Here is a 14277-nt window from a genome sequence, read left to right as displayed (position 1 = left end):
ATCAGGAAAACCACTAAGATACATCTGACCAGCAGAAAAGCCAAAAACAGCAGGTGCACAAAACTTAAGAATCATGTGCCGCCATCTCTACAGGGCCTTAGACACCTAATAATATAAAATAGTACGATTTATTTATTTTTACTCATAAATCAAAGCTGTGCTGTTGATGACTGTCACTTTGCAGTAGTCTATATCACTTAACCATAAATGTAAAACACTATAATGTCGGCATATTATTTATTATCATTATTAATAATAACTATTCTTAGATATAAAATCTAAAACAAAAAGTTAGCGGGCTCTCCTCCACTCACTGAAAGTGTCTCTCCAGGTACATTATTACACCAGTAATATTACCTTTCCACCACTAGAGGGCGCGTGCGTACTATTCAGTGCCTAGGATGGAGGACGCGGAAAGCCTGCAAGCGCTGACCAATCAGGGACAGTGTTACATGTTCCGCCTGTGAGTTGTGTGGAGCCGGGCAGGAGGAAGAGGCGGGTCTGTATGCTGTCACCTGTAGCAGTGCTCCTTGTACTCTATGGCTGCCTCCCGATTACTAGGTCACAGCTCCCTGTGGCTTCCTATAAGGTGAGCGCCGACCTCTATGTCCCCATTCACAGATATATACCGCACGTGTTATGTGTGTGACCTCTGGCAGAGTGCAGCAGTAGTATTGTGACCAGAAGGGAGACTCCTCCAGGGACGTGAGATTCTCTGAACTCCAGCCTTTCCAGTATGGTCACTCTATTCTTTGACCCCTTGGTTGTCTCTCCTCCTCCACTTCTCTGTACGTGTCACTTTTGCTTTTCTGTGTATATCTCAGTTGTCTCTCCCTTCCCTCCCCTATTGGTGCTCATGCCGTTAGGCTATGTTCACACTTCATTTTGTGGTCACCATATCGCACAGAATACGTTTTTCTATATGCTAGACGCTGCATACATCAAGCACAGCGGCAGAGTCACTGTTCTTGTCTAATAGGTAGTACAGAGGAGGTCTATTCACACGACCTTTATGGGAATGTATATCCGTGCCTATAGAGAAGCTGATTGGTGCAGGGTTTGGGTGTTGCATCCCCCCAATACAACATCAATTATAGGTCAGAGAAACACATCCGTGATCGGTATATGAATCCCTGACGGCACACTGGCTGTATTTTATGGAGCGAACACAGTATTGAGGACGAAACTACAAGGATCATAGTGATATATCACTCAAGGAAACCTCTGGACAGCACCACAGGACTCAGGTTGCTTTAACATCTATACAAGCATCTTGTACGCTTGTACAGGTAGTTTTACATCCTCAAACAAATTTCAGGCGGATACATCTGAGTGCGAGTTTTCTCCTCTCCCCACAATAGGTGGTCATTTGGCAGCGGCAGCCCCAATAGGTGGTCATCCTTGCACAGCTTCGGGCACTTCAGCAAGGAGAAGCTCAGCAGACATGTACATCGCGGCATCAGCAGGATCTGGCTGTCACACTAACAACCCAATCCTGTTCTGTGACAGGGGACTGATGAAATCAGTTCTGTCACAGCTGCCGCTGCACACAGAGCTCAGTCTGCAGAGGGATTTTGTGATGTCACCTAAGCAGAGGGGTGAGAGGCATGTAGGGAAGATGCTATGTGCATCCTCTGTGCATCTGTGTATACACATCACTGAGAACAGTAATCCTATAGAATGTTAAAATAAGATCACTGTTGTATATGATCTGTATAAAACAGCAAGGGACACATCAAAAATACAAATTCAATGCAAAAGTCAAAAAATTTGTGTTACCCCCACTCTCACACACACAAAATAAATCTAATTTAAATGTTATAAATAATTTTTTTTTTTAAAGGCTGCAAGTTTATTCAGCGGCAGCCATAGCCTTGTCTGCAAGGTCTGCTTCATCAATCATATGGTGATATGGGGAGGTTGGTGGCATTAGCCACTGTCTGTTCCGTGGAGCTCTGCAGCATCAGCCACAGTCTGGTCTGTGGAGGTTGGGGGCTTAAACCATAGTCTAGTCTGGGGAGGTCAAATTCTGAGGAGACGCAAAAAAAGGTAGTGTACCACTTGTTTAACAACTTAATAATAATAATTCTTTATTTATATAGCGCACACAGATTACGCAGTGCTGCACAAAGCATGTCAAATTGGTCCCTGTCCCCATAAGGCTCACAATCTAAATAACATAACAGTATGTTTTGGAGTGTGGGAGGAAACCGGAGTAACTGGAGGAAACCCACACAAACACGAGAGAACATACAAACTCTTTGCAGATGTTGGCCTGGGTGGGATTTGAACCCAGGACCCCAGCGCTGCAAGGCAGAAGTGCTACCCCGTTAGCCACCGTGCCTTAATGCATTTTGTCGTACATGTACGTATATTAAGAGGGCTTACGAGCTCTTCGTACATGGTGGGTGTTGGCTGCAATATGCAGACCGAACAGGATTGACAGTATATCAGAGGAACTAAATATAAGAAGAGGAGATTTGGACCAAATCCACCTGCAAACTGAAAGCGAATGGATAAGAGAATGAGTAATTAAATTGTGGTTGTTTTCTGTAGATTCCTCGGTGATGTGCACATAAAATACCATGATCTGATAACTTAATAGCTAACATCATAGCTAACACCGACTAAGGGGCTTTATATATTATATTATTTATATTTAAATCGTATATGGCTGTCAACACACAGTGGAACATTTAAAATAATAATTTTTTCCTATTTTTGCTATTTTGTGTGGGTTCGTATCCACTTATGAAATCGGCCTATAAGAATTATAAAAAAAATAAACCACAAAAATAAAATACTGTAATGATACTGATACACATAGAGGCTCTGGCTATACCAACTTGAGGTTTGATATAGATCCATAGTAAATTCTGCATATAAGTATATGGTACGAATGATCAGACTCCCAAGAGTTTAAGTACCCTTGGGGGTCTTATATGTAGTAAATAAATATGAAAAGTTCAAATCACCTTCCTTTACTGATATAAAAATAAACAAATAATATCCTAAAAATGTTAGGTATCTCCGCGTGCCAAAATGCCCAATCTATCAAAATATTAAAAATGTTGATTCCGACGGTGAACCCTTTAACGGAAAATAGCGACCAAATGTCCAAAACACCACTTTTTCACCATTTTGCAAAAGGTCATACAGTCCCCAAAATGATAGCAATATAAACGTGATCATGTCCCCCAAAAAATGACATCTTATGTGACGTGGCATTGTATTTATATTCTTTTGCAATTGTGTATCACTACGTCCGTAACAACCCATACCATACAATAAAATTGTCACTGAACCCATACAGTGAACACTGTAAAAAAAAATTGCAAAAAACCTCACATTAAGAAATGTTCATATTCGACCTCATAAAAACAGCATAGAAAATGATCTAAAAGTAACATTTACCCCAACATGAATCCAAGGAAAAGTACAGCTTGTTCCGCAAAAAAAAGGTCTAAAACAGCTCTGTAAACAAAATAATATAAACATTATGCCCATTAATACATGGTGATGCAAAAACAAGCGAATTTCTCTCAAAATGAGTTCTATATTCTGCAAAACAAGTTATGGAGAATATGGGGCATCCTCATAGTCGGAAAAAAATGAGTATCAAAGTTTGTGGAGTTTTGTAATATCTAATACTTTGACAGTTTAATTTTTGGCTTAAATTAATACATTGTCTAAAAAAAAAATTGTAAATTACACCTCTATTTTGTTTTAACCCCTGTCAAACATCAAGGGTTAACACACTTCTTAACCCCTTAAGGATGCAGGGTATTTTCGCTCATTTCTTGCTCTCCATCTTCAAAAATCCATAACTTTTTCATTTTTCCTTGTACAGACCTGTGTGAGGGCTTATTTTGTGCGAAACAAATTTTACTTTCCCGTGATGTTATTTATTATTCCCTGCCATGTAGAGGGAAGCCAGAAAAAAATTCCAAATGTGGAAAAATTGAAAAAAAAAACCTGCACATTCTTGTGAGCTTAGTTTTTACGACTTTCACTCTGCGCTCCAAATAACACCTCTACTGTATTCTTTGGTTCGGTACGATCGCGGTGAAACCTAATTTATACAGGTTTTATTGTGTTTTAATACATTTTCAAAAATTAAACAAATGTGTACAAGAAGGAAAAAAACATTTTGCCATCTTCTGACGCTAATAACTTTTTCATACCTTGGTGTACGGAGCTGTGTAAGGTGTCATTTTTTGCGAAATGAGCCGACGTTTTCATATCTACCATTTTGAGGACTGTGCGACCTTTTGATAATTTTTTATTACATTTTTTATGTCATGTAAAAAGGTGTTAAAGTCGGACATTTGGGCGCCATTTCCCATCTTGGAGGTCACCACCGGTTCTAACCGTTTTTATATTTTGATAGGTCGGGCATTTTGGGACGCGGCGATACCTAATGTGTTTATGATTTTTACTGTTTATTATATTTTATATCAGTTCTACGGAAAGGGGGGTGATTTGAACTTTTAATATTTTATAAATTATTTTGCATTTTGTAAACTTTTAAATTTTGAGAAATTTTTGCCTAATTCCCATTTTTTTCATAACTAAACTAAACTAAAAGTTTTATTACTTTGAAGTACAGGCGGTCCCCTACTTAAGAACACCCGACTTACAGATGACCCCTAGTTACAAACAGACCTCTGGATTTTGGTAAATTACTGTACTTTAGCATTTAGCTACAATAAACAGCTATAACAGTAATTGTTAATCCTGGTTCTTATAACAGCCCAACATTTTTAAAATCCAATTGTCATAGAGACCAAAAACTTTTTGACTGGGGTTATATTTATAAAGTATACAGTTCCGACTTGCATACAAATTCATCGTAAGAACAAGCCTGCAGAACCTATTCTGTACGTAACCCGGGGACTGCCTGTACAATATGTGACGAGAAAGCGGTCTCAAAATACCCTGGATATGTTAAAGCGTATAATGACACAGGGCAAATTAAAAAATTTAGGCTTGGTCCTAAGGCCCTAAAATGGCTAAGACCATAATGGTTTAATAATCATAACAATGTCTTGCGTTGATCTATTTATATTGAAACCAGTAGATGGAGTCGTGTTGCAGCCCTGGGTTTACACACAGCAGGAGGACGTATGCAGGCCAGTCAGCAAGATTTTGAAAAAGCACAGAATGACTTAAAGACCCTAAAAAAGGACCCGGGTAATGATGTCAAACTGAAATTGTATGCACTGTTTAAACAGGTAATTTACTACAAATTTTTATGTAAAATTCTGACCTCCCCTCACTGTCCAGGTACAGGAATCTGTGAGAAGCTGCATTGCAGTTTTATTTTAGAGATGGCAGTGGATGAGACCTTTAAGCACACCCTATAAACATGTCATAAGTGTCCTTTATGGCAGGCCTGTGGAGTCGGGGTCTGGAGTAAATGGATGGACTCAGACTCTGCAAGCATATTACATGTTATGTCATTTCATTTTATTTTGTTATCAATTATTTTTTATTGGTTCTTCAAACTTTCTATTGTATACAGTAGAAGTTTCCAATTTCCAAGAAGATAATTTAGAAACAATAGTTTTGGGGGAAACACGCCACCTGACACATAAGGCAGGCATATTCCCTACAAAAGGTAATACATGAATCTCTAAGATAAAATTTTGCAATAACAAATCGTCTACCAAGATTCAAAAATGGCAGATAATCGAAGGGAACATTAATTAATATCTGTTCTATTCCAGATCTAAGGATTTGGGCTAGGGGGGAACAACATTTATTGGTCCAAGGGTCATACTGCTCAACTTTAAGGGGCCATATCTGTAACCAGCACACTAGATGCACCAACAAGCATAGTACAGCACAAAATGCTGCCCTAGGAATTTTAAATAACACAGTAACCAAATACTGCAATCAGAACAGGTAATAATAGTACTGGAGACCCCAGAGTAGATACTAATAGTTCCAGAGACCCTAAAGCAGACAAAAGTATTAATAAATCCTCATCTTTCCTGGCTCCTCTTCTGCTCCCTACAACACACTGCAGCTTCATGTCTCCTCCATGTTCCACTCTACAGAGCAGTTCCAGGAAAGGTAGAAGACCCTGGAGCAGCAGTACAGTACAACTGACAGGTACTTACCACTCCTGGGTGCAGAGTGGCAGGATAGTACCCAGTAGTAGTGAGTATTTCTCAGCTGCACTCACTGCTATCCAGCCTCCTGCACCACTGATCACTTCCATCAGTTATGGAAGTGCTCATTGGACTCTGATTGTCAGCAGGGTTCGGACCGCAACTCATGGCTGGACAGACCACATGTGACCTGTTATTGTGGGGCGTGCACTCCTCTTTCAGGCTTTTAGTAGAGATAAACATGTGCTGCATTTCATGTATATGCAGTAGTGAAGCTCCTCCGCTACACATTTAAGACAGTAGGAAGGAATTCCCGCATTTATCTCAGCACCGCTAGAGTGACCTGGAAAACAGGTCTGTGGAGTTGGGGAACACTAGTTGGTGAACATGAGTTAGGACTAAGATTTAGGGAAATTTGCAGTCGAAGTTGGAATCGGAAGTTTGGCATAATGACGCCTCCAATGTGGGAAAAACACCTTTCAAATATCTGGATGTCTCATATTGTTTTATTTTTTTTTGTGCATAGGCTACACAAGGATCTTGCAATGCTCCCAAGCCTGGCATGCTGGACTTTGTAAATAAGGCCAAATGGGATGCATGGAATTCGCTTGGAAGTTTATCAAAGGTAAGAAAGCTATACAATAGCATGAGGAGTCCCTATGTTTTGGTACAACAGAGCGTACATCTCTCCTAAAAGCAATGTTTCATGTGGAAAATCACAGCACATATCTCTGGATGCCACATAATTGTTTAGCAGACAGATATGCTTTATCCTGCACCCGTGTAATGCAGTTCTTGTGAAACTTTCCTTTTTCTTTAAAGAATAAGGTTTGTTCACACCCTGGTTTCACCTTGAGGCATAGGCACTGAGCTTTAGAAAATCTCAGAACAATGGGTTATAAGGATTCCTGGGATGAGCTTTAATTTCTTCTGTAGCTTGCAAGTCTACAGCAATGCGCTTTCTTCAGGACATTGTGTAATTACCCTAATATTTATGGGAAGTTGGCCATGGGTGAGAAAACTGTAGTTTTAATAAGCTTAACTACTGTTCAAGAAAGATTAAGTCCAAAACTGACTGACATAATTCCTAAATTGTATCATTATCTTTGTTTAATATGTGGGATGAAATATTGTAGGTTTGTCTGGTTTTATAATCTTCACAATGTACTTAATGTTTTTATAGAATGAAAGCGGTTGTCTGTCATAGCCATACATCTTTATTAAACCCTTTTGCTTGCAAACCCCAGCTCATGCAGAGAATGGCAACTTTAGGTGACATCATTTAGGGTAAAGTTGGAAACATTCCTCAATGGCCTACTGTGTTAATTTGACATGATAGAACAGTCATCTTCTCATAACTTTGTCTTGGGCCAATGCTTTGTATGAAAAGCGAAGTATTAATCCTTTTCATACGCCAAGAGAGTAGTGGAGGGTTTATTTTTATCATAATCTGGATGCAAACGATAAACCAGACCCGACACTGGAAAGCTCGGGAGCGGCCACCAATGCGCCCCAAAAAATGAGCAAGAATAGTGTAAAAAAAGAGAGAATGCGTTAAATCCCCCTCTTAGTGTCTATAAACGAGTAATAAACACTACTATCCCTCTGTCACAATTATATCATGTTTATGGTAAAGTTCCTAAAAAGAGTTTTCAGGTTTTTTTATGTTAAGATGTATGGACGAATGCTGTACATTACTATGGTAAAGAGACTACAGATGGGAAAGGAGGAACAGCCTGCGTGAGAACTTTCTATACATATGCATTGTGCAGTTCAAGCATCTTCCCGACTCGGCTTAGGATCTGAAATCATCCGTACCTGCCTTGTAGTTGCAAGTTCATGCACTTCTTATCCAGGCTTCTGGCTTAGAATTTTTGTAAATTTCCCCTTGAGTAGGACTTTTAACACCTTATTTCTTTTATTACCTTTTCAGGATGAAGCCAAAAAATCATATGTGGAACTTGTAAATGGTTTGATTTTATCTGAAGCACCTGCAAAGGATACTGCATCATTGAGTACTGGTCAGAAATATGATACTTTGCAGGTTATTACTGAAGACAATATAACAAAGATATTTCTTAACCGACCAGAAAAGAAAAATGCTATCACCTTGCAGGTAAAGATAATATTCAGTGTGTGTCAATTATTAATTTAAAAATCTTTAAATAAAAAAAATAAATGTATTACCATATACACTCGAGTCTAAGCTGAGACCCCTAATTATGACCCAAAAAACTGGAAAAACCTATTGACTCGAGTATAAGGCGAGGGAGGGAAATGCATTGGTCACAGCCCCCCAGTATATAGCCTGCCAGCCTCTGCCCCCTCGAGTATATAGCCTGCCTGCCTGCCCCCTCGAGTATATATCCATCCCCCGCAATGGATGCCCAGGAGCATCAGAAGGTGAGTTCACTTTCTTTTGTTTTTTCCTTGACTCAAGTATAAGCCGAGTTAGGGGTTTTCAGCACATTTTTTGTGCTGAAAAACTAGGCTTATACTCGAGTGTATATATAGTACCTCCTATTAGCAATGTTTATCACTTTTTAGGGACTGTGGATACTTGCAGCTTAGGCCGAGCGTGATTGGTGTCCATTGCTAGTTCTTCAAGTTTTAACAGCCAAAATAACACATATTGAAGTACTTTTTTGCTGCTATAAATAAAAGTAGTATCACAGTGTGACAATCCTTCTCACTAAAGTCTCTTAGAAAATCTAAGCATAATGTATTTTTCCAGGAGGCTGCACTGTTGTCTTCATCCTTATAACTGTATAATGAATGGGTGCTAAACATAATGTGTGGTAATGCTCTATTAAAGTAACAGCTTGAGTAGTTTCATTGAATATAATGATGACCACATGACCTGCCCTATCAGGTGCAGGAAATGTGACCAGCACCCATCTTTATGCTAATTTGCCTAGTTACATTACTATTAACATTTGTGTTTACAAAATGCATGGTAAATGCAATGTTAACGCATGTTAACATTTGCATTCCGTTAATACATTGTTAATGTGTGCGTTTACATCGTGTTTACACACCGCAAATGTTAACAGTAATGCAATTAGGCAAATCGCTTCTCCTCAGCTGTTGTAATGCGTTTCAAAACGCAATGAAAATGGTACCAAAACGCAATGTGTGACAGCGCCCTCAGAGTAGCTAAGCGCATTGTGACATTTAAAAACGCATGCGATCACACGCACACCTCCTGACACATGTTAACCCACCCTCAGTTCTGTTTCTGCCCCCCTGGACAAAATTACAGCACTGATTAAAGGGCCAGTAGCATTTGTATTCTGCATCATATTGTACGACTGCAACCTTTTTCTGCTAAGTAGAGCTAAATTTAAATTAACATCTAATTACATATTAGCTTGTATTTTAATGACACATTTAAATATTAATTATGCTTATTCCTGGAAAACCTCTTTAACCCTTTCAGGACCTGGCCCTTTTTTGTTTTTTCATTTTCATTTTTTACTCCCCATGATCAAAAATCCATAACTTTTTTATTTTTCCATGTACAGAGCTGTGTGACGGCTTATTTTCTGCGTAACAAATTGCACTTCATAGTGATGGTATTGAATATTCCATTCCGTGTTCTAGTAAGCGGGAAAAAAATTCCAAATGCAGTGAAATTGGTAAAAAAACGCATTTGTGCCGTCTTCTTGTGGGCTTGGATCTTACGGATTTCACTGTGCACCCCAAATGACATGTCTACTTTATTCTTTGGGTCGGTGCGATTACGGGGATACCAAATTTATATAGATTTTATAATGTTTTCATACATTTAAAAAAATTAAAACCTCCTGTACAAATTTTTTTTGGGGGAATTTGCCATCTTCTGGCGCTAATAACTTTTTTATAATTTGGTGTACTGAGCTGTGGGTGGTGTCGTTTTTTGCGGATTTTGATGACGTTTACAATGTTATCAATTTTAGGACTGTTCGACCTTGTGATCACTTTTTATAGAATTTTTTTAATTTTTTAAAATGACAAAAAAAGTGCCATTTTCGACTTTGGGCGCGATTTTCCGTTACGGGATTAAACGCAGTGAAAAACCATTATCATATTTTGATAGATCGTGCATTTTCGGACGCGGCGATACCTAATGTGTTTATGATTTTTACTGTTTATTTATATTTATATCAGTTCTAGGGAAAAGGGGGTGATTTGAGTTTTTAGGGTTTTTTATTATAAATTTTTTTTTTTTAACTTTTTTTTATTTTTAGTACTTTTCAGACTCCCTAGGGTACTTTAACCCTAGGGTGTCTGCACGATCCTATCATATACTGCCATACTACAGTATGGCAGAAGATGGGGATTTTACTCCTCATACATTACAATGTGCTGATAGCACATTGTAATGCATGGGTTAACCCGAAGTAGCCTCGGGTCTTCGTGAGACCCGAGGTTACCATGGCGACGGCTCACCGCTCCCCGATGACGTCACGGGGAGCGGCGATCCTCGAAAAGATGGCGGCGCCCACGCGCCGCCATCCTTTTGAAGCCGCCGGCAGCATTGCTGGCGGCGACCGAGGGTGTTACCGGTAAGCCTTTGCTGCAATATGCAGCAAAGACTTACCGGCTATGGAGAGGGCTTAGCGCGTGAGCCCTCTCCATGCACCCGCGGCCGACCCGTGACGTGCTATTACGTCACGGGTCGTGAAAGGGTTAAGCATCACCACTGAAACAAATCAGTTCCATATATGGAAGCACGTTAGAACATTTGAATAATGTTTTACCTGTATCACTTTTATTTCATATTGGTATTCTTCTGGCCTTCCTCCATAATTTTTTAAATGCTTGTGGTGTTGTTAAAATGGCTTTTATTACATAATTTAATTCAGTCTCTCATATACCGTATATACTCGTGTATAAGCCGAGTTTTTCAGCATAAAAAATGTGCTGAAAAACCTCACCTCGGCTTATATACGAGTCAAGTAAAAAATAAAAAACATAATACTCACCCTCCGGTGTCCGGATCATTGGCGCGGGTCCCAATATTCAGCACGAGGCTCCCGATCCTCGGTGCGGTACCAGGCGGTGGCTCCTCTTCTTTCTTCTGTAGCCGGCAGATCGCGTCCATGCGATAAGATGCGGTATCATAGTGTGCGCCCTCCGGCAGATCGCATGGACGCATCTGCCGGCTACAGAAGAGGAGCCGTCGCCGCCTGGTACCGCGCCGATGATCGGGAGCCTCACGCTGAAGATCGGGACCCGCGCCAACGATCCGGACACCGGAGGGTGAGTATTTTTATACGCTTGGCAGGGGGCAGGCTGTATACTTTATGGGGGCAGGCTGTATACTTTATGGGGGCTGGCTGTATACCTCTTGGGGGCTGGCTGTATACCTCTTGGGGGCTGGCTGTATACCTCTTGGGGGCTGGCTGTTTACCACATGGGGGCTGGCTGTATACCACATGGGGGCTGGCTGTATACCACATGGGGGCTGGCTCTATACCACATGGGGGCTGGCTCTATACCACATGGGGGACGGCTTATACTCGAGTCAATAGGTTTTCCCAGTTTTTGGTGGTAAAATGAGGGGTCTCGGCTTATACTCGGGTCAGCTTATACTTGAGTATATATGGTACATTAGTGCATTGTAGGTTTTTAGTTCTTCTATCCTTCAATTCTTTCAGATGTACAAGGAAATTGGTCTGGCTTTAGATGAAGCGGCTAAAGATGACAACACTGTTATTACTGTGTTGACTGGTAAGTTTATTCCCTCATATTTAAATTTTAATGCACTTATTTTTTCACTAAAACATTGCTACTTTCATTATGAATATGGAGACATATGTCAAAATAACCATAGAATGGTAAACTGCTCAATAAGTCTGGATCCAGTTTACACAGAGCAGAGTCATGTATTCTCTGGTGACCCATTTTTTAATTGATTAATCGGATAGGCTTATCCTGGTAACAGCTGATTGCTGAGGGTTCTAGGGCTAGGATTGGACCTAGAAATTGGCTGGAAATTCATCATTTAATTTTTACTTTTTTTTTTTTTTTTTTTTTAATAGGGCATGGTGATTACTTTTGTAGTGGTAATGACCTGAATAATTTTACCAATATTCCACCAGAAGGAAAAGAGAAAATGGCGAGTGATTCAGCAGTCATCTTGGAGTAAGTAGACCCATATATTTTGCTGTTGAGAATATCAGTTGTGGGCTGGTTCAGCTAAAGAACACAGTCAGCACCTTTATATGTCAATGACAGAGAAGCTCACTGCCTACTGCGGCTGTGTGAATACTTCACAGCCTGTACTAACTTTGAGGACTATGGGGCAGATTTAAGTGTCTGAAAGTCTGAATATTTCTAGTTGCCCATGGCAACCAATCACAGCTCCTCTTTAAAATATTCATGAGCACTGGTAAAATGAAAGCTGAGCTGTGACTGGTTGCCATGGGCAACTGGAAATATTCTGACTTTCAGACACTTGATAAATCTGCATATACATACAACCGTCAAGCTCCTTTTTACTTAGTGTGTACACTGGTCTAGTAACACAGGCTCTTATTGGCCGTGATAGTCAATCCATTTCAAAGAAAACGCAGACCAAATGTGCAATCCAAACAATCTTCTTTATATATATTTGGATGACAAAGACAACAATGGCCAGTTCCCGGCTAGATATGCATAAATCCATATTAAGTCCACACTAAGGATTCCTGGCTTCCACTGTGACGCCGAACGCCCTGTGTGTCCTGTGACGTTGCCTTATGGACGAGGTATGTGGACAACGTCTGCTTACTATGGAAAGGCTCGGAGCAGAGCCTAGATTAGTCAATTCTATACTTGAATCAATGTCATACTCTTATTAAGTTTTCAGCAGAAAAAGATACTCATGTGTTACATTATTTAGACGTTGAAATAAGAAAGTCATGATCAGGTGGTTACTACTCTTTATACTAAAGAAACAGCCGTAATAACTTACTAAATTATGATAGCCATCATGCACCACAACCTTTTTTGGATTCCCAAGGGTCAGTTTGTACGGGCCCGAAGGATTTGGAGTAATGACTACGAATATTGTGTCCAAATGGATAAACTGATTAAGAAGTTTGTTGATCGAGGTTACCCTAAAAAAGAAGTAGAGAGAGTGGGTCGAGAAGTGTCAGAGCTACCCAGGGAAGTTGTTAGAACATCTAGACATAAGAAAGCGAGAGAACAGATATCTTATGTTTCACAATATGATAGACATGCCGATTTGCTCAAAAAAACTATTATGAAAAATTGGAATATACTGTCTCATGATCCAAAATATGGGGCATTGTTTAAAGATTGCCCTAAATTCATTTACATGAAAGGTCGCTCAATTGCTAATGAGTTTGTTAGATCTGATATAGCAGAAAAAGTCACGTCAAACTTTACTGGCAGCTAAGAGGAATGGCATGTTTTCGTGCCTTTCCTGCCAAAACTGTTCTGGAATTATTAAAGGTGATTTTGTGAATCACCCTAGGAAAGGGACTGAAATCCAGATTAAAGGCTTTTACACTTGCAACACTAAATCTGTTGTGTATATGTTGAAATGCCCATGTGGTTTAGCGTACGTTGGTCAGACTAGTAGAACTATTAGGACCAGGTTGAACGAACACAAGTCAGTGATTAGGCAGTATCGCACTAAAAGGGAAGAAGAACTTAAAGAGGACCTGTCACCTAAATTTTCGGCACTAGGAGCTGCTTACTAAAGTAAGCCTCCGGCAGTCACCGTCCCCAACCCCGCCCCCTCATGAATACGTCGGACAGCTTTGCGAGCTGTCCGACAATTACATTGTACTCCGCCGCAGCGTTTGATAGGGTTACCGGAGGTTTCCGGTAACGCTATCACTCTAACACTGCAGCGTTTTATCAAGCTTACTAAAGTAAGCAGCTCCTAGTGCCGATAAATTGGGTGACAGGTCCTCTTTAAGGTGAGCAGTAAAAGGGTTAAACAGGAGACGGGTGTTGCTAGGCAATATTGGGAATATAAACAATGTGAGTGATTTGCATTGGTTAATATTAGAAGAGGTTACAAATGAAAATGATCTACTTCTTAAGAAAAGATTTTTACGTGAGGCGTATTGGATTACTAAGCTGGATACTTTGCAACCCCGAGGTTTGAATGAACAATGCTGTTTTGGTGCGTTTCTCTAAACTTTGTTTGTAATATTTTATG

General features: G+C 40.0%; 1 protein-coding gene across 3 annotated transcripts in view; it reads left to right on the top strand.

Annotated features, from left to right (window-relative positions):
• Window positions 1-428: 428 nt before the first annotated feature.
• Window positions 429-14277, top strand: part of LOC140132996 (enoyl-CoA delta isomerase 2-like) — a 29184-nt gene continuing 15335 nt past the window's right edge. Inside the window, exons 1-6 of one of the 3 annotated variants that reach the window (XM_072152509.1) lie at window positions 429-589; window positions 5081-5234; window positions 6643-6741; window positions 8050-8232; window positions 11759-11831; window positions 12143-12245. In XM_072152509.1, coding sequence (XP_072008610.1) covers window positions 540-589; window positions 5081-5234; window positions 6643-6741; window positions 8050-8232; window positions 11759-11831; window positions 12143-12245 — 662 coding nt within the window. In that variant the 5' untranslated portion in view covers window positions 429-539. Of the gene's footprint in view, window positions 590-639; window positions 735-5077; window positions 5235-6642; window positions 6742-8049; window positions 8233-11758; window positions 11832-12142; window positions 12246-14277 lie in introns of those variants that run through there. The other 2 variants (XM_072152508.1, XM_072152510.1) reach the window with 2 other exon arrangements.

The sequence above is a fragment of the Engystomops pustulosus genome, chromosome 5 (genome assembly GCF_040894005.1).
Source record: "Engystomops pustulosus chromosome 5, aEngPut4.maternal, whole genome shotgun sequence".
NCBI lineage: Eukaryota > Metazoa > Chordata > Amphibia > Anura > Leptodactylidae > Engystomops > Engystomops pustulosus.
This window is presented reverse-complemented; position numbering and strand designations above follow the sequence as displayed.